The 25,305-nt window shown below is 42.8% G+C and overlaps 1 protein-coding gene and 1 long non-coding RNA gene across 2 annotated transcripts; one reads left to right on the top strand and one right to left on the bottom strand.

Moving 5' to 3' along the window:
• Nucleotides 1–1,185: 1,185 nt before the first annotated feature.
• dennd10 (DENN domain containing 10) lies at nt 1,186–22,931 on the bottom strand. Its single transcript, XM_033033973.1, has 10 exons — nt 22,780–22,931; nt 22,545–22,660; nt 17,521–17,717; nt 15,549–15,628; nt 11,764–11,912; nt 9,452–9,563; nt 6,823–6,923; nt 5,858–5,965; nt 2,940–3,034; nt 1,186–1,850 (listed from the first exon to the last, which is right to left on the bottom strand). Exons 2-10 carry the CDS (start codon nt 22,582–22,584, stop codon nt 1,680–1,682), a joined length of 1,053 nt encoding a protein of 350 aa, XP_032889864.1. The 5' UTR covers nt 22,585–22,660; nt 22,780–22,931; the 3' UTR covers nt 1,186–1,679.
• LOC116981170 lies at nt 21,693–23,305 on the top strand. Its single transcript, XR_004414180.1, has 2 exons — nt 21,693–21,831; nt 22,480–23,305. It is a non-coding gene; the product is annotated as an uncharacterized LOC116981170 (long non-coding RNA).
• Nucleotides 23,306–25,305: the final 2,000 nt, after the last annotated feature.

The following is a 25,305-nucleotide window of genomic DNA, read 5'->3' as shown; positions in this document are numbered from 1 at the left end:
TATGCTACATCTACTGATCTGTGTCTGAGGACTGTGATGCATATTTGTGCATGTAATCTGTAACCATTTTATTCCAAGGAGCAAATAATAATTTGTTTACCTCAGAATTCATTATAATTAATTCAATTAGAAACATATTCTTATCAGTTCTGTACCTGGGAGATGGCTTAAATACATCATCTCTCAAATTATTTTCGAGCAATGTGATAAACAGATATATAGTTAGAAAGTAGACATTGTAAACTATAATTTAGTATGTCATGTATTGACAGTCATAATCATATAATTTTGTAAATTATATATTGACTTAATCATAGTCATATGTTAGGGAATATGGAGAGTCAGGAAGAAAGATTCTGTGGATTTATTCAACCACCTCCTCCCGTCCACTTCCACCTTTATACCTTTACATGGAGCTACTGACCAATTTGGCAAAAGCTACCAATGTCACCAATGACAAGGGGATATCATCACAATGAACAATGTTTACCATGTACCAGTCAAGGTATTTGACATAAACACAAACCTTCCATGGGATATGGTCTTGCACTATGGTCACTCAATGACCATGTGAACTGATGGCAAAAAAACTTGTTGAACGCAAGTCAATGCACTGGTGAGCCTCTCACACTGGTGTTAGGAGCATCAGGATTTTTTACCACCTAGTGATTTGAAGTAACCTTCGAGGTTGAAGAGTTCGATTGTTTAGGAGAGGATGGTGAAGAATAATGGGCAGGTAGATAACAGGCACATGGCTATGATGATAAATCCTTACAATAGTAATTCTTATACTGTAACCCAAAATTGTTCCAAAGCATAATTTCAGAGAAGATAACTTAGTTTGCAACAATTTGTGGAACTATTTCTCCAAAAGAGATGGTCAAGTTTTGGACTATTTGGACCTGCGCGTGTTACTATTAATTAAGAATGCCATGTCAAATGTCATAAATGTCAAATGCACCCACTGACCTAGAAATTCTTCAGTACTTGTTAGAATGGTTGGAGGAGCACAAAGTGCTGGAGGAAGTCAGCGGGTCAGGCAGCATCTGTGGAAGGATTGGACAGATGACATTTTGGATCAGGTCCCTTCTTCAGACTTTATGGTTTAACTCAGGATTCCAGCACCTGCCGTTTCTTGTATCTGCATGTTCGGTTGGAGATGTGAAATGGCCCACTATTTTTTTCCCCTCCCAAGGTCTCATTGTGACGAAATTCCACACTGCACAAGATTCCTTGTGAGTGTTCAATCAGGATTTCACGATTTAAATATCTTTCTTCTGTGTGATCGGCTGCCAGGAGAGATGAGAGAGTGCTGGGGATCAAAGTTCCAATTGGCTTGGTGTTGCAGGAAATCATGCTCTTGATGTGCTGGAGGATGTGACTGAGAACTGCGATGAGGGACACATTTTTTAACTGATAAAAACTTTCAGGGCTTCTGAAGAAGTTTTTTTTTTATGATCAAAGCAAAAAGTGGCAGGTTCTTTTAATAGAAATATTTTCATAGAAAATCAATGGCCATGCAGAGGTCCCATTTATCGTACATCACCGAGGTCAGAAGTGAGATGCCTGGTGCAGGTTCAATTTCAATCATTTATTCATTTTGCAACCAGAGCAGTTAGGTTGGTGGGTACTTCTCTGTTGATTGATCTTGGTCCACTATGTGAAAGGTAGAACAGCGATCAGATCTGCAGCATTTGTTCAGCAGCTGCCAGGTGATACAGGAAGCTCTCGGTTGCGGGTGGAAAACGCCGCTCCTTTAGGATCTCCAGAGTGATCTTGGATTTCCCCTCCTCGTCTGGCGCAAGTGAGGCTAAAGTGGTCAATATTTCCTTTGTTTTATGTGAAATGTCCTGGATGGAACAATGGAAGTTGAAATCATCATCAAGGTGAAAACATCTGATCACTTATAAATTAGGTGATACTAATAAGTATAAGTATTACAGTCACGGGGTCATAGAAAGCAGGTCACTCGGCCCAACTCGGCAATGTTGTCCAATTCACATGTGCCGGCATTTGTCCCATATTGCTCTAGATTTATCTTATTCATGTGCCATATCCATGCATCGTCCAGGTATATTTTAAATGCTATTATGGTACCTACTTCAACTGTCTCCTCTGGCAGATCATTCCATATAACCACAACCCTCTGAAAAAAAAATGCCCCTCAATTTCCTATTAAATCTATTCCCCTCTCAACTTAAACCCATATCCTCCAGTTCATGATATTTTTACCCCGTGAAATGTCTCTTATTAATTTGTACACCTCTTATACGATCCTCTGCTCCAAGGAATAGAGTCTTAGCCTGCCCAATCTCTCCTTGTAGCTGAAGTCCTTGAATCCTGGCAACATCCTTGCAAATCTTCTCTACACTCTTTCCAGCTCAAAGACATCCTTCCTATGGCAGGGTGACCAAAACTGAACACAATACTCAAAATGCGGCCTCACCATCATCTTTTTAGACATAGCTCCACATTGACTATTCGTCTACAACAAAGTGAGCTATGAATGGCCGGTCAGGCCTGAGACCAAGTGTTTGGAGCCCCTAAGAGAATCAATGGATATGGGGATCAGGCTGCAATGTGAACTTCAGCCACAGAACGAGTCTTGGTCGCACTGAGCACCAGAATATGCTTGAGATATCATGTGGTCCTTTGCTTCTATCTTATGCTCTCATGCCCTTTCAATGCCAGAGAGTGTGGCAACATAGCAATTACACTAACATAATAACTAACTTCAGAAGAGGATAGAAAAAAAGATAGCATGCATAGAATAACACTCCAGTCTGAAACAAACCAATGGATTCGATCAACATTACCCATGACCTGAATATGTGGACAATTAAGGAAGAAAAGAATTACAAGTAAATGTGGCCACTGGATGACACAATCATTGGAGCCTCTCAGAAGATCTGCAGAGAATTTCATGACTAAATAATTACCTTAATCACTTGGCCATCTGATTTCTCTGGGTCACCAGCTGACTGGACAATGAGTTGTCCTATATCTTTGTGCAGCTTACCCATTGTCATTGTTTCTGTGAGAGAAAGAGTTAAATAGTTCCATGTTTCCATCAAACAATAACAAACATCAAACATGTAATGCTGAGGCTCTATAAGGCACTGGTCAGACCACATTTGAAGTATTGTGAGCAGAGCCCTAGTGAGACCATGCCTGAAGTATTGTGTGCAGTTTTGGTCTCCAAATTTGAGGAAGGACATTCTTGTTATTGAGGCAATGCAGCATAGGTTCTCCAGGTTAATTCCCGGGATGGCGGGACTGTCATATGTTGATAGAATCGAGCGGCTGGGCTTGTATACTCTGGAATTTAGAAGGATTAGAGGGGATTTTATTGAAACGTATAAGATTGTTCAGGGTTTGGACACGCTAGAGGCAGGAAACATGTTCCCGATGTTGGCGGAATCCAGAACCAGGGGCCACAGTTTAAGTCTGTGGAATTCTCTGCCTCAGAAGGCGGTGGAGGCCGGTTCTCTGTATGCTTTCAAAAGAGAGTTAGATAGAGCTCTTAAAGATAGTGGAGTCCGGGGATATGGGGAGAAGGCAGGAACGGGGTACTGATTGTGGATGATCAACCATGATCACATTGAATGGAGGTGCTGGCTCGAATGGCCGAATGGCCTACTCCTGCACCTATTGTCTATTGTCAGTTTTGGGCCCCATATCTGAGGAAGGGAGTGCTAACTATGGAGAGGGTCCAGAGGAGGTTTACAAGAATGATCCCAGGAATGATTAGGTTAACATATGATGAGCATTTGGTGACACTGGGCCTGTACTCACTGGAGTTTAGAAGGATGAGGGGCGAACCTCATTTAACTTTACCGAATAGTGAAAGGCCTGGATAGAGTGAGGGTGGAGAGGGTGTTTCCACTAGTGGAAGAGTCTAGGACCAGATGCCATAGACTTTGAATAAAAGGGCGTGCCTTTAGAAAGGAGATGAGGGGTAATTTCTTTTAGTCAGAGGGTGGTGAATCTGTAGAATTTATTGCCACAGAAGGCTGTAGAGGCCAAGTCAATGGATATTTTTAAGGCGGAGATTGACAGATTCTTGTTTAGTAAGGGTGTCAGGGGTTATGGGCCGAAGGCAGGAGAATGGGGTTGAGAGGGAAAGATACATCAGCCATGGTAGAATACCGGAGTAGAATTTATGGGAGGAATGGCCTAATTCTCCTCCTAGAACTTATGAAAATATTGATAATATCAATATTCACCTATCTTTCGTGAGAATGCTCAGTGAGTCAAATGATTGATAACATGATTATTGCCAACAAAATGTCACAGTGAAATGAGATATACATGACACCAAAGCGGCATAAATATTGCATTAAAATTACAATGTATTTGTTGAATAAATGCTAAACTCCCAAATCTATGAATATCTTCACATCGATCATTTAGCTGTTGTGGTATCAATAACTATAAATTGGATAAACCCAAAGCAAGACAATTTTTAATGAAAAATAACAGGGTTACACCATCATCCAACATAAAATAAATCATACTTGAAACAAGATACCTCAGTATTATGGCAATTTGTTTCATTTACGCTTAATCTGTCCTCAAATTGCTTCAATCACTAAAAGAGCCAATAACAAAACTGCACCTGATGAAATTTAAAAGTTTGATTAATTTAAAATATTCAAATTGAAAAAAGTGTAAGCTTTAATGGCATATTAAATAATTTAACTGGTGCATGAAATCTCATTGGCAACACGTTTTGCAAGGACAACAGTGATTTGAATCCATGAGGTACTTTTAACATGGTAACACTTGCCATTTCATAATTAAACACAATTTGTCACCAAAAACATATTGTTAAAGCGTATTAATAGCTGGATTAAGGAGGAAAGTTACAAATTTGACTTTAGTTTATTGTCATGTGTATTGAGGTACAGTGCAAAACTTTTGTTGCGTGCTAACCAGTCAGCGGAAAGACAATACATGATTTCAGCTGAGTACAGATACATGATAAAGGGAATGATGTAATATAAGGAAGAAAACAAAAGAGAACAGAAAAATTGAAAGATTTGGGGAAGTAATTCTAGAATGTAGTCGTAAGTAGCTAAAGGCATAGGCACAGAATAAAATCTAGGAATGCACAACAGGGCAGCAAAGTGGCATAGCTGGTAGAGCTGCTGCTTCACAGGTTCGATCCAGATCGCAGGGGCAGCTGGGTGGAGTTTGTACGTTCTCCCTGTGACTGCCTGTGTTTCTTCTGGTTGCTCCAGTTTTCTCCCACATGCCAAAGACATGGGGTTTTGGAGGTTACTTAGGCCTCTGTAAATTGTCCCTTGTGTGTAGGAAGTGGATGCGATAATAGGATAACATAGAACGAGTGTGAACGGGTGATCAATGGGCTGTATGTTTCCATGCTGTATCACTAAACTAAACTAAGGACAGAATAGGAGCAGACAATATAGGTTTGGAAGAGGTAACGAAGTAAGTCATGAACAAGGAAGAACATTTTAAATTTGAGGTTTGTTTAGAGATACAGCATGGAGTCAAGCCCATTGGCCCAATGAGTCCATGCTGACCACCGATTACCCGTACACTATTTTCTATGTTCGCATCTTACACACTTGGGACAACTTACAAATAAAAATTAAGTTCCAAACCTGCACATCTTTGGAATGTGGGAGGAAACCAAAGCACTCCGATAAAACCCACGTGGTCACAGGGAAAACGTACAAACTCCATACAGACAGCACTCGTAGTCCGGATCCAACCCGGGTCTCTGTCACTGTGAAGCAGCAACTCTACCGCTGCGCCACTATGCCGCCATTGGGAAACTGGACTCCATTGATTCAAGAACATTAATGAGGCAAGATAATGCCAATGATACCTTTAGCATGGGGTGCGATGATGATCTCACTTTCCACCAAATTCACAAATACATCGTAGATGCCTGGCCGGTCAGTCACCTTTAAGTCTGTGAAACCAGCCACGTAACCTGCGTGTGAAATGAATAGGACATTGCACCACATTGGTTAGGACACTTTTGGAGTCGGGTACACAGTTTTGTTCACCCCATTACAGGAAGGATGTAAAGGCTTTGGAGAGGGTGCAGAATAGGTTAACCAGAAAGCTAACCAGAATGTCCAACCTCTCCTTATAACTAATACTTCCTACCTAAATTAGAGGAGTGTTAGTCATCAGGAGAGGTTGGACAAACTGAGATTGTTTTCTCTGAAGCATCAGGGGGTCAGGGGAGACCTGATGGAAGTATATAAAATAAGGGGAGGCATAGGTAGGTTGGTTAGTCAGTACTTTTTTCCGTAGGGTGGAAATGTCAAAGACTAGAGAACATTGCTTTAAAGTGCGAGGGGCAAAACTTAAAAGGAGATGTGCGGGGCAAGTTTTATCTACACAGGAAGTGGTGGGTGCCTGGAACGCGCTGCCAGGGGTGGTGGAGGAAGGCAGAAATGATAGTGGCATTTAAAATACTTTGAGATGGGCACGTGCATTTGCAGTATATGGAGGGATAAGAATCATGTGCAGGTAGAGGAGGTTCATTTAACTTGGCATCATGTTCTGCATGTATATTGTGGGCTGAAGGGTCTGTTCCTATGTTGTACTGTTCTATATTCTACATATAACCAACCGATAAAATTGTTTCCAAAGTCTCGAGATGTTTGTTGTCCATTAAAGAGGAAACCAAATCGATGTTTATTGCAAGATGAAACCCAGAGACCCGAAGACAACTTAAAATATCCCAGATGTGGAAAATAAGCTTTTCCCTTTGTATTTTCAAATTGGATTAGCTAATGCAAAGGATTTCATGCAGATTGGAAAAAAAAGTACCCCTACCAGTGCAAATTTTCAGTGCCTCAAGCTCATTTTGATTTAAGTGCATGTAAGGGTGGAGTATTGACCAGTCCTGCCGATGCCAAGTTAATGTGGGCAATGTCCTGGAATATAAAATATGAAATTAACATCTCTTGAATCCAGCATAGATTTGCAACATTTCTGCCAATGCACTCAAATGTGAACTACCATGTTTAAATGGGAACCTAAAACTATTTCCTTCTCATTGGGTTTTTTTCTGGCACTCTGCAACTGCAGAAGTCAAGGACCCACAAACATTATCTTACAGAATTTTACCTGCCTTAATAGTTTGTATTTCAATACAATTCTTTTCCATTTGGAGTGCCTGAACAATGTGTATTTATAGTGAGATGAGGGAGCATGATTTAATTGCCCAGAGGCAAGAGCAAGGACACCTATATCTTCTATCTATCTATCTATCTATATTACTAAAAGTCTGATCTTGACCACTTCCTGTTGTTCTGTATATTGATTTAAGAAAAAACGCTGCCACTTATGGCTGTGATTTTTGGCTATCTTATTCAGTCCCCCTCCGCTCCGCAGGACAAGAGGATTTTTCCCATTGATTTTTCCCATTGCTTAAATAAAAGTTATTAGTGTTTAAAAAATGTTGAGATTCTCTCTCCTGAAGGCCACGCCCCTTCCGGAGGGACTATAAAACCCGGAAGTGTTGAGTGCCTCAGTCAGTCTCTGCAAGATGGGGGAGCGAGAGGGTCACGTCTCTCAGAGATGTGAATAACACTGAACACATGTCTACTAAACTGTGAGTGGTTTTACTGACCTGTCAGTGCCCTTAATATGGTTTGAAAATATAGTTTGGAAATGCTAAAGCTGTGTTGCCTTTGGTTTGGAAATGCTAAAGCTGTGTTGCCTTTGGTTTGGAAATGCTAAAGCTGTGTTGCCTTTGGTTTGGAAATCCTAAAGCTGTGTTGCCTTTGGTTTAGAAATGCTAAAGCTGTGTTGCCTTTGGTTTAGAAATGCTAAAGCTGTGTTGCCTTATTAAAGTTGCCTTGCCTAATTAAAGTTGCCCTGCCTAATTAAAGTTGCCTTGCCTATTTAGCTACCCTGCCTAATTAGAGTTGCCATGCCTAATTAAAGTTGCCTTGCCTAATTAAAGTTGCCTTGCCTTCTCTATAATTAAAAGTCTAATCTTGACCACTTCCTGTTTGCGCTTTATATTGATTTTAGAAAAAACGCTACCACGCACGGCTGTGATTTTTGGCCATCTTACTCAGAGTCCCCCTCTGCCCATAAGGTGCCGAGGGTTTTTCCCATTGATGAAAAATAAAAGAGTTATTAGTGTTTAAAAAATGTTGAGATTCTCTCTTCTATCAATCACGCCATGAAGGCCATGCCCCTTCTGGTGGGAGAGACTATAAAACCCAGAAGTGTGGGCGTGGCTCAGTCTCTATAAGATGGAAGAGGGAGAGGTCATGACTCGCTGTCTTCAGTGGCCTTTCACCCTGCTTGAAATGGTATGAAATTGCACTTGAATTTGGTGGCCTTGCACCCTGCTTGAAGTGGTAAGAAACTGCACTTGAATTTGGTGGCCTTGCACCCTGCTTGAAATGGAATTTCAATAGCCATGAGTCAACTGCTAGCCCACCAGCCCTGAGTGAGCTGCCAGCACAACATGCTTGAGTGACTGAGCCGCCAGCCCAAGAATCCATTCGGCACACAATGTCCATACTAGCCCTCTGGAAAGCAGTCCCTTCAGCCCACAACACCCATACTAGCACCCCAGAAAGCCCACCACTGGCTACCAATATTGGAATTGGTGGAGAGGTGGAATATTGCGTTGGGGACCAGCCCTCCCGTATGATGCTGGGACCCAACGTCTCCTTCCTGTGAAGGAACCACGTCCTGCGACTCCGTATCCAGAGGTCTCGCGTTTTACATACCCTCCCATTACCGGGCCGACTGCTCCACTGCCAGAGACTGTGTCCCCTGCGGCCTCTCCACGGCGTTCAGCGCCCAGCTCGCCTATTTCACCACCTCCAAGCGGCGGGTCTCCAGTGCCGTCCCCGGTCATATCCCCAGTCCCTTCCCCAGTCACTTCACCGGTGAAAGGAGATGCGGATTCGTACCGCACACGCGCCGGACGGGTCAGCAGGCCACCAATTAGATACGGCGATTTTGTGTAACCATCTATACTTCCCCATATGCGGGATTAGCATTTCAACTACTGGATTGTTTAGCCACCATGTATCCACATATCTATGCGTCATTTTGTTTCGAGATGTAGATTGGTTACTTCTCGCCAACCAATTGTAGTGCTTGTTAGTAGAAGCTCCGCCGCCTATGCGGTTTATATTACCAGAAGTTTCCTTACTTAATTTGGTCTGAGTAGCTACTAGTTACTGTAACACCTTGCAGACCAATGCTATAAGAGTACTTTAATAAATATGTGCTGTACCTTGACGTGTGCACAACTCGACTCATTACAGGGGGGACCAGGCCTCCCGTGTGACTGGGACCCAACTGGTCCCACTTAGTCTAGTCTCAAATAGTTCCAACAGCTTAAAGAAAAAGATTGGACAGTATGAAATATAAAATGCAACCACTGGAGAACGCAGTCTGCCCATATTTGTCTCTTGCATGTTGGATGTACCTGATAAATTCCTGCAAAGCTTCAATACGAGGATGGTAGACCACAATCCTTTTCTTCAGCATCAGTCCCGTGTACAGAATAATAGTTTCCATTCCAAACTGATTCACTATATCTGGAAAGAAAGAACATTCTATTGAAAACAAACACTTTCCCATGTGTCTTGCACTATTTATAAAAGAAGGCTTGCTCGTGTAAAACACTTAATAATCAGAAATACTAAACCCTGGCAACTGAAGTGTCCCGACCTTAAATGTCACCTGTCAATGTTCTCCAGATTTATTGCCTGATCCGCTGAGTGTCTTTTTTTGCAAATCAGCATCTGCAGTTCCTTGCCAAATCTTGCAACATTGCCAAATCTGTATTGAGTGTGACAACAGTAACATCTTCCACTGCTCCCATGTTAAACTTAAGTGAACTTTGGTGCCTGTGAGAGAAAATTGCTTGAAAGTTCCAAATTATCATCCTCTATCGAGCCGAACTGACCAAGATGGCGGTGGAGTGTGGAGACTCTTTGGGTGCTTGGCCCAGAAGAGCATGTGCTATCATCCATTCACACAAACAAAAACTTTTCATTGCCACTCGGGACCCAGGACAATAATAAACTAAACTAAACAATGTCTGAATCTGTATTAACATTGCCTCAGCAATGTCTATTAATATTTTCCACTGTGGTCCCAGGTTTGTGTTCAACTGGGGTATCTTATTTCAGTAGGGACTCAGAAATCCCGGGAAAGAATGGTTGGAAATTTGGAAATTTGGAAGAAATAGTGAATATGCTCCCAACTTCTAATTTTCTGCCTGGTTTCGCAGGATGGAATTTACATACATGGATGCCTAATGTGAATTTAGCTCCTGCCGAAATTACGATATAAACTTCAAAATTATGAAACTGTAAAACGGTAAAAATTATAAAACTAATATTTAATTGAATGTCATATTAAATAAGAAATCATAACTGTATTCAATTCTATGGAGAAAGCTGCTAAGTTTAGGTTTATTATTGTCACATGTACTGACGTACAGTGAACGCCTTGGTTTTGCATGGTGTACAAACAGATCTTCGGTAAAGATTGTAAATTGTCCCTAGTGCGTAGGATAGAGCTAGTGTACAGGGATCGCTGGTCGGCGTAGACTCGGTGGACCGAAGGGCCTGTTTCTGCGCTGTATTTTTAAACTAAACTAAATTAAATATACCATAGATAAACACAACCAAGTCAAACTCAAACACAATAGATAAAGCAAAGGGGGAGATAAAGAATGTATAATCACTTCTTGCAATTTTTTCCCACATGTTGTATACAGTTTTATTTCAGTAACTTTTTTCAGCATACATTCTTTTGCACACTGCCTTTCATTGCTCCGATCCATGCATGTTAGGTTTGGTTGAATGGGTTGGTTCCAGAAAGTAGTGAGTTTGTGGTTAGGGTTAGAGTCTGGGATCAGGTGGCCAAGCCTCAGGACTTGCTGAGATAGAGACCAGAGACCCTAAGCGTGGTTGGGAGAGCTCCAGAGGTGCTGAGATGGAGGCCAGAGGCCATAGAAGCAGGTATGGGTCACATAGTCATACAGCGTGGAAACAAGCCCATCGGCTCAACCTGACCACACCGAGCAATATGTCGCATCTACACTAATCCTGCCGGCATTGGATCCATATCCCTCTAAACCTGTCCTATCCTGGTACCTATCTAAATATTTCTTAAACGTTGCGATAGTACCCTCTTCAACTACCTCCTCTGGCAGCTCATTCCATACATCCAACACCCTTTGTATGAAAAAGTTACCACTCAAAATCTTTCCCCCCTCACCTTAAACCTATGTTCTCTGTTTCTCGATTCCCCTACTCTGGGCAAGAGACTGTGCGTTTACCCACTCTATTCCTCTCATGATTTTTTACACTATAAGATCTCCCCTCATCCTCTTGCGCTCCAAGGAATAGAGTCCTAGCCTGCTCAACCTCTCCATATAGCTCAGGCCTTCGAGTCCTGGCAACATCCTCGTAAACCTTCTCTGCAGCCTTTCCAGTTTGGCAGCATTTTGCCCATAACATGGTGCCCAGAACTGAACACAATACTCTAAATGTAGCCTTGCCAACATCTTATACAACTGCACATTATCTCCCAACTTCTAAACTTAATATTCTGACAGATGAAGGCCAGCGTGCCAAAAGGCTTTTCTGAATCTGGCTGTGCAGTACGTTGATATTTCAGAATTACAGTTGATATTGCAGAATTACAGCAGCTATTTCCTTGATTTCCAAGCTTTAGGTAACGCCTTCTTCTTACCAATAATCTACATCAATTCACTGTGCTTACCTTTGATGGATCCTGCAAGATATGCCTTCTTTGCATCATAGTCCTTTGTAAAGAATGATCCATTCTCTTCACTTTGACAGATGCCATTTGTAAGAACAGAAATGTAACCTTCCGTAATTTTGGCTGGATTACCATATTTCATGTAGGTCCTACAGAAAATCAAAATGATTACATTTAGACTCATAGAGTGATACAGTGTGGAAACAGGCCCTTCGGCCCAACTCGCCCATACCGGCAAACAATGTCCCAAATGCACTAGTCCCACTTGCCTGCGCTTGGTCCATATCCCTCCAAACCTGTCCTATCCTTGTACCTGTCTGTTTCTTAAACGATGAGATAGTCCCAGCCTCAATTACCTCCTCTGGCAGCTTGTTCCATACACCCACCATCCTTTGTGTGAAAAAGTTACCCCCTCGGATTAGCAAATTAGCAAGTTTGCTGCTGATACAAAAGTTAGTGGTTTTGCAGATAGTGAAGATGGTTGTGAACGATTGCAGCAGGATCTGGATCGATTGGTCAGGTGGAGGAGGAATGGTTGTTGGAATTTAATACAGACAAGTGTGAGGTGTTGCATTTTGGGATGTTGAACAAGGGCAGGACCTACACAGTAAATGGTAGGCCTCTGGGTAGTGTTGTAGAGCAGAGGGATCTAGGAGTACGGGTGCATGGTTCCTTGAAGGTCGAGTCGCAGGTTGATAAGGTGGTCAAAAAGGCTTTTGGCACTTTGGTCTTCATCAGTCAGAGTATTGAGTATAGACATTGGGAGGTCATGTTGCAGTTATACAAGATGTTGGTGAGATCGCATTTAGAATATTGTGTTCAGTTCTGGGCACCATGTTATAGGAAAGATATTGTGAAGCTTGAAAGGGTTCAGAAAAGATTTACGAGGATGTTGCCAGGATGTTACACACACTTCATTAACTAGCCCTTCCCAATTTCCCAATACTAGATCCAGCGTTGCTCTCTCATGTGTGGGGGCCTCCACATACTGCTTAAGAAAGCTCTCCTGAACACTTTTGAGGAATTGCACTGCATCTAACCCCTTCACGCTATGATTTTCACAGTCTATATTGGGAAAGTTAAAATCCCCTGCTACAACAACCTTATTTGACCTGCAGCTGTCTGCAATCTCCCGGCACATTTGTTCTTCTAATTCCCGTTGACTATTCGGGGGTCTGTACTACAACCCCAACAAGGTGATCATGCCTTTCTTGTTCCTCAGCTCCACCCATATAGCCTCACTGGATGAACTGTCCGTAATGTCACCTTTGACCACTGCCATGACATCCTCCTTCACCAACAATGCAACACCCCCCTCCTCTTTTTACCTCACCTCTGTCTCTCCCGAAGCTCCTGTACCCCAGAATATTGAGCTGCCAGTCCTGCCCCTCCTTTAACCAGGTTTCAGTCATGACTACAATGTCCCAGTCGCTCGTACCTATCCATGCCCTAAGCTCATCTTCCTTGCCCGTCAAGCCCCTTGCATTATTATACGTGCAGTTTAAACCAACGTGCAGCCACTCCGAGACGTCCTGGACCCTGGCACCAGGGAGGCAACACACCATCCTGGAGTCTCGTCTGCTGCCGCAGAATCTCCTATCGGCACCTCTGACGATGGAGTCTCTCACCACTACGGCTCTGCCTGACGTCACATTTCCCAACTATGATCTTAAATTAGTTCCTTGGAAGAAATATCTATGATTCATAACTGCTGGATTGCTATTAATGTGTTAATAACTGTTCAAAAGGACCTCCTTTGAAATTGGAACCATTCCAACGGTTCATCTTTCTAAATGGCAAAAGCCTGTTAATTGTCAGGCTTAGTTTGGTTCTTGACTTTGATATTGAGCCTTCCTTATATCACCAGAATAGTGCATTTCAAACTAGTTTTTATCAATCATGCACTCACAATGCAACTGCAAAAATATGAAATGCTAAAATACTAAAGAGGGGTATAGGAAGGATGTGAAAATGCTGGTTTACACCAAAAGATAGACACAAAATGCTGGATTAACTCAGCGAGTCAGGCTGGAGAGAAGGAATGGGTGACGTGTGAAGAAGGGTCTCGACCTGAAACATCACCCACTCCTTCTCTCCAGAGATGCTGCCTGCCCCGCTGAGTTACTAAAATAGGGGCTTTTCATCTCCTTGAATCTGCTTCATATCTTTTGATGAACAATCGACTTTCTTTTCTTTCCACATATCTATACTTTTTAAGGATTTGGTGAGGGGGGTGGCTGGGCAAGACTGGAGATTTCCTTGAAGGATTTAGTATAATTTAGTTTAGGGATACAGTGTGGAAACAGGCCCTTCGGCCCACCGAGTCCCCGCTGACTAGCGATCCCCATACACTAGCACTATCCTACACACTAGGGACAATTTCCAATTTTCACCGAAGCCAATTAACCTCCAAACCTGTATGTCTTTGGAGTTTGGGAGGAAACCGGAGCTCCTGGGGAAAACCCACGCAAGTCACAGGGAGAACGTACAATCGCTATTCTGCAAACTGTCCGCAGACAGCACCTGTAGTTCGGATCTAACCCAGGTCTCTGGGACTGTAAAGCAGCAACTCAACCGCTGTGCCACTGTTCCGCCACCGATCCTCCCACAATGAAGGTCTTTGTAGATCTCTTGGCCATTGAAATGTGGGAGGAGACCAATCACCTCGTGGAAGTAGCAGTTCCTACCTCTATCTAGATAGAGTGGATGTGGAGAGGACGTTTCCAGTAGTTGGAGAGTCTTGGACCAGAGGAAGGGTGGAAATGTGGAGAAATTTATTTAGCCAGAGGGTGATTAATAGGTGGAATTCATTGCCACAGATGGCTGTGGAAGCCAAGTCGTCGGCTATTTTTAAAACAGAGATTGATATCTTCTTGATTAGTAAAAATGTCAATGGTTAAGGGGAGAAGGCAGGAGAATGATGTTGAGAGGGGAAAAATAGATCAGCTATGATCGAATGGCACAGCAGACTCAATTGGCCGAATGTCCTAATTCTGCGCCAATGGATTATGGTGTTACTGGGAAACCTATAAAACAGCAGTTAATTTGGTAAAATACCTAATTTAACTGTTGGAGTCCTGTCTCTCTATGGTAGGACTTTTGAACATCTCAATCCCCTTTGACGTCAATTGGATACACTGAATGCTGGTGATGGGTTCAATATTTTTTTCTGCCCATTATGTGAGCATGGCTACGTGGAGAAATGGAGGGGAAGGGGGTGAGAATCGTGGAGAGTGTTTATTTTAAAGCTAATGTTACTTCAGAGTTTGATTATAGTGGTACAGGATGGTGAGAGAAGCAGAAATTAGTGTTGTGACTACAAATCAAAATTAAAAACACTTGGAGTTGATTATGAGAGGCTGGGTAACACTGAACATTCCCTTGAAGGACTTCTCTTGGTCATTAAAGAGTGCCAGTCACCTTGTGGTGATAGCAGTTTTTTCCTCAGTTTCACTAAGAAACAATATGTTATCCCGTCCAACATTTATCCTTCACCATGCAGCACAAAAACAGATCATTTGAATTTTGTCCCATTGCTATTTTTGGACAGTTCTGTATGCAATTTGGCTGCTATTATTTCCTTTATAACAGCAGTAAAGAAAACACATCTTCAGCTGTAAATGTGTTCTCTGATGTTCTGTCATTTTTGGTCTTGATCCATTGATAATATCAACTGTAGGAGTACAGTTAACTCCAGCAAAGTAGGAGTCTGATCCACTTGTAAAACCCATACTGATTCCATTAAGCTCTTAATGTGCACAGTTATTGAAGAATTTGAAACTCACCTACATAACACTCTCCCAAACGCCGCATATTTTTCTGGGTTAAAATCTTTGGCAGTTAGCACTATAGAGAAATGGGTCACCTGTGATTAGAGTGAAGAAGAAAATATTGATGATTGTTGATGTGCATTGTCACTGGAACATTCAAGACACCATTTTGTTTTCTGCAAAATACATCAGGGTTTTGGAATGAAAGCTAATGTAACAAGTGTTTCTATATTTATATTAATTATTGCAGGGTATTTATTTTAAAAAATGTACAGAGGCAATGATGGCATTTGAATGGAAAAAGACCTACACGTTAATATCATTAGGAACTACAATATCCACTTTGCTTATCCTATCCAATCTATTGGGATATCCAGTCTCTGCCTTACTCACATTCACCACCACTGAAACACTTATCCGCATTACGACATAACTCCAGATTCAGGGACAGTTTCTTCCCAGCTATTATCGGGCAACTGAACCATCCTGTTACCAATTAGAGAGCGGTCCGGACCTCCCATCCACCCCACTGGAGACCTTCAAACTATCATTAATCTAACCTTTTTGGACTTTATCTTGCAGTAAATGTTATACCCTAATCATGTATAGCCTTTCGCTGATTAAATAGCACGCAACAAAAAGCTTTTCACTGTACCTTGCACACGTGACAATAATAAATTAAACATCTTCTTGTTTATCTTCTTCGGGTGCCTTTGTTGATTCTAACAGTTTCTATACAGCACAAAGCCCACTGATTCTATCTAATTCTACATGGGTATTTGATTTTTTTTTCCACACTGTTCTTCAGAAAAGATCTCTAGCATCATGAACTCTGTACCTTTTGTTCAATTGGGCAGCAAAGATATCCCAACAATTGAGGATTCTGAATGCTAAATCATGACAAAGCATTTTATTGATTATTCCAGTAAACCAACAGATTACTAATGACCACTGTTGAACAAATGCCTCTATCCTTTCGAATAACAAAGTGGACTTGAAAAACAACTTAGTAAATGCATGAGTACTTCTATATCCAGCAGAGTTTTGTCCCTGTTTATTACAAAAGTGTGCTTCTAAAAAAAGTTGAAAATCTGTTCCACATAAGTAACCACATTTACTCCATTCATATTCTCTCATCCAAAGTTATTTTCTGGCAATCAAAGAGGTAGGAGTGATCCATTTGCAATCGGAAGTGTTTCAGAGTTAATAATTTGAATTGAATTTTGTTTTCTTGCATGCTGTGAAGTACAGGTCTTCCACCGATTTTCCAGCAACTGGTCGTCCGGGATCTCCTTTAATCCGAACAAAATTACAGGAGCGCAATTGAAATCCACCCTGTAATCCCCGGAAAATGCAATACCTAGGCTGGGTGAGGTGGCCAATCTCGACTTCATCAGGACTTCTGCGACCTTTCAGCGGGATGAATTTGCAACCCGCACCGGGGCTCCAGAACTCCAGCCCTGCCAGAGGCGGCAGATTCGTTCCCATAGCCGACTTCCGATGCCAACTTTGCGGGCCAGTATCTCGACCCCTCGAGGAACTATTCCAGTACCGTTAGACTCCTCTTGGAGGCCGTGACCTCTGGTGGTTCAATAGTTCTCTATTGTCACGTATGTACTGCACAGTGAAATTCTTTTGCATAGCTCACACACGCACGAGCCGTCATATTTTAGCCAATGTCTGGTCCATGCGCTCAATGTACTGAAGCAGCACCCATTCCAAGTAAGCCCCTGGCCGCTGCAGGGCCTCCTCTATCGCTCTCAACCATCTTGGCCCACTAACAGAGGTCCCTCTCCTTGTCTGGACACCTTTGTGTCCCGGGAGCTCCTCCTGCAGGCGGCCTTAATGGTGCTGGAGGATATACCTTGGTCCCTCATCACTACCTTATCTTAGTTAGCCTAGAGCATCCTGAGGAGAAGGTCAATTGGCCCATGGGGAGGAATCACTTTTGTATCGTATTGAAATAATTCAGAATAACATTACACACCTTAGATAATGCAGTAGGATCCTGGACTTGTGTGGTTGTGATATAGTACCAAGTTCTTTTGAACTGGCCAAAGACAAAGGTAGGGAAGACATCATTTTCACCAGTGAGAGAGCATTTCCTTAAAAGCAGCTCTCGGAGTTCTGCTGTAATGGTGGGGTAACACCACACCCATAGTGCGTCGCCATTGGTGTCTTTTTCTAAAAAGGAATATGAGAGGTTGAAGAGCAACTATCAAAGTACAAAGATGTACTCAACACAGGGCTGATAGCAAATTAGCCTTTGAGATAACATTTAGTTTAATTTATAGACAAAATTTGGAGTAACTCAGCGGGTCAGGCAGCATCTCTGGAGGAAAGGAATAGGTGACATCTCGGGCAGAGACTCTTCCTCACACTCAGGTGGAACGAGAGATATAGATGGTTATATAGAGAAATATAGAACAAGAATGAAAATTTAGTTCAGTTTACTTTAATTTAAAGATACAGTGGGGAAACAGGCCATCCGGCCCACCGAGTCCACGCTGACCAACTGTCCCCGTACATTAGCATTATCTAACACTCTAGGGACAATTTACAATCTTTACAGAAGCCAATTAATCTACCAACCTGTATATCTTTCGATTGTGGGAGGAAACCAGAACACCAAGGGAAAACCCAAGCAGTTACCAGGAGAACGTATAAACTCCGTACCGAACCCGGATCGAACCCGGGTTTCTGGTGCTGTGAGGGCAGCAACTCTACCGATGCTGCCCATTCCTTCTCCTTAATTTATACCATTAAACATTTATATGCTGTCATGGATCAAACATTGAATGAATGAATGAATGAATAAGTTTATTGGCCAAGTATTCACATACAAGGAATTTGCTTTGGTGCTCCACCCGCAAGTGACAAAGACATAGTGACAATTAGGAATGACACATAAAACATTGAACATTAATAATAAAACATTATTGATTAAGCATGTGAATTAAATAAAATACCAGAGCAAAAGGAGGCTACAGATTTTTGGTTATTGAGTAGAGCCACTACTAGTGGAAAAAAGCTGTTTTTATGTCTGGCTGTGGCAGCTTTGACAGTCCGGAGTCACCTTCCAGAGGGAAATGATTCAAAGAGTTGTGGCCAGGGTGAGAGATAATCGTACCCACTTGCTTCCTGGCCCGTGCAGTGTACAGTTCATCAATGGAGGGAAGGTTGCAGCCAATAACCTTCTCAGCTGATCTGATGATTCGCTGCAGCCTCCAGGTGTCATGCTTGGTGGCCGAGCCAAACCAGACCATGATGGAGAAGGTGAGGACAGACTCTACGATGGCCATATAGAATTGGACCATCATTGCCTGTGGCAGATTGTGCTTCCTAAGCTGCCGCAGGAAGTACATCCTCTGTTGTGCCTTTTTGACTGTGGAGTCGATGGTAGCCCCCCATTTAAGGTCCTTGGAGATGATGGTTCCCAGGAACTTAAAAGACTCCAGAGATGTGAGTGTGGTGTTGTTGATGGTGAATGGGGTGAGGGGAGGGGGAGCTCTCCTAAAGTCTACTATCAATTCCACTGTCTTAAGAGCATTGAGCTCCAGGTTGTTGCAATGGCACCAGGCCGCCAGCTTTGTCACTTCCTGTCAGTGGAGGTGCAGTCATTGGTGTAGAGAGAGTAGAGGGGAGAGTACGCAGCTTTGCGGTGCTCCTATGCTGAGGGTTTGCGGGTCCGAGATATGCTTTCCCAGCCTCACATGCTGGTTCTTGTCTGTCAATAAGCTGGTGATCCACCAACAGAGAGGTTCAGGCACAGTCAACTCGGAAAGTTTGGAGTGTAGTAGCTCTGGCACAATGGTGTTGAATGCAGAGCTAAAATCAAGAAGCAAAATCCTCGCATAGGTTCCCTGGCGGTCTAGGTGCTGGAGGATGAAGTGCAGGCCCAGATTGACTAAGTCATCCACAGATCTATTGGCCCGATATGCAAACTGCAGAGGGTCCAGCAGGAGGTTCGTGATATTTTTCAGCTTGGCCAGCACAAGCCTTTCAAGGGTCTTCATGACTACAGAGGATAGTGCGATAGGCCTGTAGTCGTTAAGACCAGTAATCCTTGCCTTTTGGGTACAGGGACAATAGTGGAGATTTTGAAGCAGGCAGGGACACTACAGGTTTGCAGGGACTGGTTGAAAATGTCTGTGAAGACTGGTGCCAGTCGTTCGGCACAGAGCTTGAGAGTAGAGGGGGAAACATTGTGATGTTGTGCGGCACAGAGGGGGGGGGTAATTGGGTGTGAAGTGGTGATTGGAGAGGGGTGGGGGGGGGGGGGGAAGGGTCCAGTCTTTTCAAACTGGAGTCTTGCTTTAAGTAGGTATAAAGTGGTGAATGGGGAGGAGTGGGTGTAGAAGGGTCCAGTCTTTGCAGACTGGGGTCTGGCCATGGTGGTTGGGGAGGGGGGGAGGGGGGGAGGGGGTACCAGGGTTACGTTTCTGCTTGTCAAACCTGCGATAGAACTCATTCAGGTCGTTGGTCAGCTGATGATTGTCCAAAGAGCGGGGGGTTTCCCCTTGTAGCTGGTGATTTCTTGCAAGCCCTTCCAAACTGAAGAAGAGTCACTAGCTGAGAACTTGCTCCTCAACTTCTCAGAGTACCTTTCCTTGGCAGCTCTGATTCCTCTTCTCAGCTTATACTTTGCCTGCCTGTAGAGGTCTGCATCCCCGCTCCTGTAGGCTTCCTCTTTAGACAGTCGGAGCTGTCTGAGTTCTGCAGTACACCAGGGTTTGTCGTTGTTGAGCCAGGTTCGGGTCCTAGTTGGAATGCAACTGTCCTCACAAAAGCTGACAAATGATGTTGCAGTGTCTGTATACTCATCGAGGCTTGTGGTTGCTTCCCTGAACACATTCCAATCCGTGCAGTCAAAGCAGGATTGTAGGTTCTCAATGTCCTCTCTTGTTCACAGTTTGACGTTTAGAATAATTATTAACTCAATTTTCATACATAACTATGATGAAGTACACAGCTTAATCTGTCACACCAATCGAGCCTGCTTGGGTTGTCAGAGTCAATATAATTTGCTGTTTATCTTTATCACTGAATACAAAAACTGTAAATACACTCACAGCCACGGGAATTTTCATTTGCCCAATTACAATGGTCTACAAAGATTACAATTCTATTGCAAACGATCTTCCAGTAGAAAATGTTGGAATTACTCAGTAGGTAGAAAGGAAAACAAGAGTTAACATTTCAGGTTGAAGATTGATTGACTGAAAGATACAGCACATGGTCCATCGAGTCCAAGCCGGCCATCGATCACCCATTCACACTAGTTCTATGTTATCCCACTTTTGCATCCGCTCTCTACACACTAGGGGCAATTTATTGGAGCCAATTAACCTACAAAGACACATGTCTGTGGGATGTGGGAGGAAACAGGAGTATCCGGAGGAAACCCACGCAATCACAGGGAAAACCTACAAACAACATACAGCACCCGAGGTCAGGATAGCAACCGGGACTCCGCTGCTGTGAAGTAGTGGCTCTATCAGCTGTGCTACTGTAATGAACAAAATTCACCAACTCCCTTGGAGCAGGATTACAGCTTGTAGAACTGTACCTCACAGCTCCAGTGTCCCGTGTTCAAATCTGTTATCTCAGTGATGCTGCCTGTATTGAGTATGTCCTCCCTTGTGTTTTCTCCAGGGATTCTGATATCCTCCCACATCCCAAACACATGAATGTTGTTAGATTAATTGGCTGCTGTAGATGACTCCTGTTGTGTAGTGAGTCTGGGGGGCAGTTGATGGAAGTATGTGGATTAGTGTAAGCGAATCTGGGATAATGGATAGAAGTACAGGTCCACCACCAATTTTCTGGCACTCTTCTTCACAGAGCCTTTCTGGATTATCTGTTTTGCTTGACCAACAGAGGTCACGGCCTTCGAAAGACGTCCAACGGTGCTGGAACTACCTGCCTCGGCTGCCCAGTGGCAAAGATACTGCAAAGTCGGCCGGGGAAGTCGAACCCATCTAACAGCTCCCGCCGGGCCAGAGTTCCGAGCAAAGATCTTAGATCTGCTCTAAGATCTTTTGTTCCGAGTTCAGGCCGCAGGGGGCAAATTCAACTCGCCGATCCACACGGAAGTCCCGTTTGGCCACCTCACCCGGACTAGGCACCACATTTTCCGGGGAATATCTGGTGGGGGGGGGGGGGGGGGGGGTGTCAAATGCGTTCTCGTAATTTTGTGCGGATTAAAGGAAGTGCCGCACCACCAATTGCCGGAAAATCGATTGTGGACTTGTATGTGGATCAGTGCAAGTGAATCAGGGACAGTTGATTTGTGCAGGTTAGTGTAAGGGAAATGTTTGCATAGATGTGCCCGGTTGAGGGCCTGTTTTCTGCTATGTATGTGACTCCAATTATGGCAGTTTCCAGATGATATATGTTTTATTTCCTGTCCTCTGATGCAGTTGCGTTGCAGATTTCGGAGTAGAGGGAAAGTTGGCACAAATAAAAGCTCTGACTATAATTGTACCCTTTGAGAGCACAGGTGGGGGGCGAGGAGGGATCGCGTAATCCTTGGGCAGAGATGGGGAGAAAAGAAGAAATAAAACAACAAATCCACTGACAGGAATGAATGAGTGTCCGTCTATTAATGGCTCGGGTTCCGGCAGCTCCGACTGCGAATATGATCACGGGGGGAGGGCCAAGTTTTCTTTGCAAAACAAATGCTTCCCCAACAGAGCCACAGTCCTTGGCTCAACTCGTTTCTTGTGGCTGAATGCGAGTATCAACGGTATGTTGCCAATATCGACCGTATTACTAAAGATATAAAACACACTCACTGGGTGAATCTACCCACGACTGACAGCATCCCCTGGAATTACTCTGCATTGAACTGGAAGTGAATCCTATGGGGTCTTAATAATTGCGATACTGAGGTGGGGATTGAGGCAGGGCCGGACAATCAGCAAGCTTTGTGTCTGCCCAACAGGATCCAAGGGCAGGGAAGAGTGCGTGTAACATGCAAGCCGGCGCAGTGAGTTTCAGGGTTCTTACCGATAAGGCCGACGCTCAGCATCAGAGGGGTCCCAGCCATGGTCAAGCCAGCTCGGCTCTGCAGCAAGAAAGCCGGGACAAGCCGTCTCCGCAATGAGTCTTCAACAGCAATGCCACTGTGAAAGAAAAGAATATCAACTGACTGTAATTTCCGCCGTGCTGTCACTGAAATAATGTATCATGTGGTATTGTATCTAGTAATGTCACCAGCACTGTCAACCTTAATTATAGTTACCATTGCTGTTGTCTCACTAACTTTACTGTTACTTAACGTAGATCTTCATGCGTCTGTTTCTTGGACTGTTCCTATTTCAGAGGAAGTAACTTTTTTTTTGCCGAGAATGCTGAAAGCATTTCCGCATTATGATCTTTCGGACCCTGGTGCCTCAGTTATAAATTGTCCGCTGCCTCTGCCAATATATCCCGGGCGGAAGCGAGAGCCGATGTGGAGAAATAGCACGTTGTAGGTTTTCCAGGGTTGTCTGAAACTATTTTAAAAACTTGTTTTGTTTGCAAAGACACAAGGAGTGATGATAATAGAAATGCAGCAATTAGATTATTTTTTTATAAGGCCCATCAACACCTTAAAAGATACAATTACGTTTCTGCCAATGTGTAAATTGACATTGTAACAAACGTGGTTCTCAATCAAAATGAATTCCAACAAAGAAATGTCCTTTAAAATATCATCGTAATACAAATATCATCTTTTTTTGGTATGTTTCTTCCTTTAAACGAGAATAAAAAATAAGTGAGACTAAGATCTATTCATTACTTTTTGTACTTAAATTTACTTTTGATATTTAATTTGTTAACCTTATTCCATGTTTACTGATGTGAGTTTTATTTCTCTATATCATTAGATCATAAGCGATAGGAGCAGAATTAGGCCATTCAGCCGATCAAGTCTACTCCATCATTCAATCATGGCTGATCGATCTCTCCCTCCTAACCCCATTCTCCTGCCTTCTCCCCATAACGTATGACACCTGTACTAATCAAAGAAAATCTACATAGGTCACGGGGAGAACGTACAAACTCCGTACAGGCAGCAGTCGTCTTTCTTACAGTTTGGATTTCTTCCCAACCAATTGTTCAAGCGCTTTTGATTGCAACATGCGCCTTAATTTAGTTCAACAAAGAAACTGACAAGTTACTAAAGAACCCGTAGTCGGGATCAAACCCGGTTCTCTGGCGCTGCAAGGCAGTAACACTACCGCTGCGTTACTGCCGCCCGAGGAATATATCTTTGAAAACTAAATACAAACTGCTTTTTGCCTTAATACCATTTGAACTCTCATTCTATGTAACATTTGTCCTGTAACATCACCGCTTTATCTCTGCAGATTGATAGTGTGGATTGGCATAAAATATATGATTGCCCAAGAGGATATGGTGTCTTGTTTGTGCAGTATACTCTGGAATTTAGAAAGATGAGAGGGAATCTTATTGAAACATAAGATTAATAAGGGTTTGGACATGCTAGAGGCAGGAAACATGTTCCCGATGTTGGGGGAGTCCAGAACCAGGGGCCATAGTTTAAGAATAAGGAGTAAGGCATTTAGAATAGAGATGAGGAAACACTTTTTCACACAGAGTTGTGAGTCTGTGGAATTCTCTGCCTCAGAGGACGGTGGAGGCCAGTTCTCTGGATACTTTCAAGAGAGAGCTTGATAGGGCTTTTAAAGATATGGGGAGAAGGCAGGAACGGGGTACTGATTGTGGATGATCAACCATGAGCACATTGAATGGCTGTGCTGGCTCGAAGGGCTGAATGACCTACTCCTGCACCTATTGTCTATTGTATCTGAATAAAACTCCCGACTCTGTAAAATATGTCAATTTGAACATATCAGGCAAATCCCATGGGATCAGTAAATTAAAGATTTATATATATATGAATGTATCAGGATTTTTGAAAAATTATTGACAGATTCAGTTAAGGTGGTAAAATGTTATTTAAATTAAAGTTTTTCTAATATCAAGAGAATCAAAGAATGCGGAGCTAACATTGCAAGTTGAATTGAGTTGAAAGATCATTCAATATCTTACTAAATGACAGGAAAACGTATTCCTGCCTTTCTTTATATTGTTAATTAGATAGGAATTGCCATTTGAGATTTTTCAAGGTGGAAAGCTGCAGTATTGAATATAGTTGGAGCATATATGAACCAAGCATCGAGAGTCATGTGTAGGAAGAAACTGCAGATGCCAGTTTAAACCAAAGATAGACACAAAACGCTGGAGTATCTCAGCGGGACAGGTAGCATCTCTGGAGAGAAGGAATGGGTGACGTTTGGGGTCAAGACCCTTCTTTCATGCATCTGCTTGCCTTTCAGAAGTCTTAAACTGGTAACAGCAATGCAGAGGACTGAAAATTCCTCATTACTTTTTTTACATGCAACAGATTGGAGTTCGAAATCAAAATATTCAATTCATAATATAAAGAAGAATTGAAGATTGGTTACTATTTAATTTCAAGTTGTTAATATTGATCATTTATGGTAAATGATCTTTGTGCATCTTTTTGAATTTTAAAGCAAATTTATCTCACTGAACATATATGTATAACAAACCTGTCTAGAATGTGTTTGAAACATTCTTGGGATGTAACAAACTCAGCATTCATTGTTCATAGTGGCTTTACAACCATCTAACAATGATTAAACTTCCAAAACATTTCAACGGCTATAAAGTACTTTCAGTTAAGGTGGTAAAAATGTTACGTACTTGAAAGCTTTTCTACCTGAGCACATACAAA

The sequence above is a fragment of the Amblyraja radiata genome, chromosome 15 (assembly GCF_010909765.2).
Source record: "Amblyraja radiata isolate CabotCenter1 chromosome 15, sAmbRad1.1.pri, whole genome shotgun sequence".
In the NCBI taxonomy this organism is placed as follows: domain Eukaryota; kingdom Metazoa; phylum Chordata; class Chondrichthyes; order Rajiformes; family Rajidae; genus Amblyraja; species Amblyraja radiata.
The sequence above is the reverse complement of the archived record's forward strand: the minus strand, read 5'-3'. Positions and strand labels throughout refer to the sequence as shown.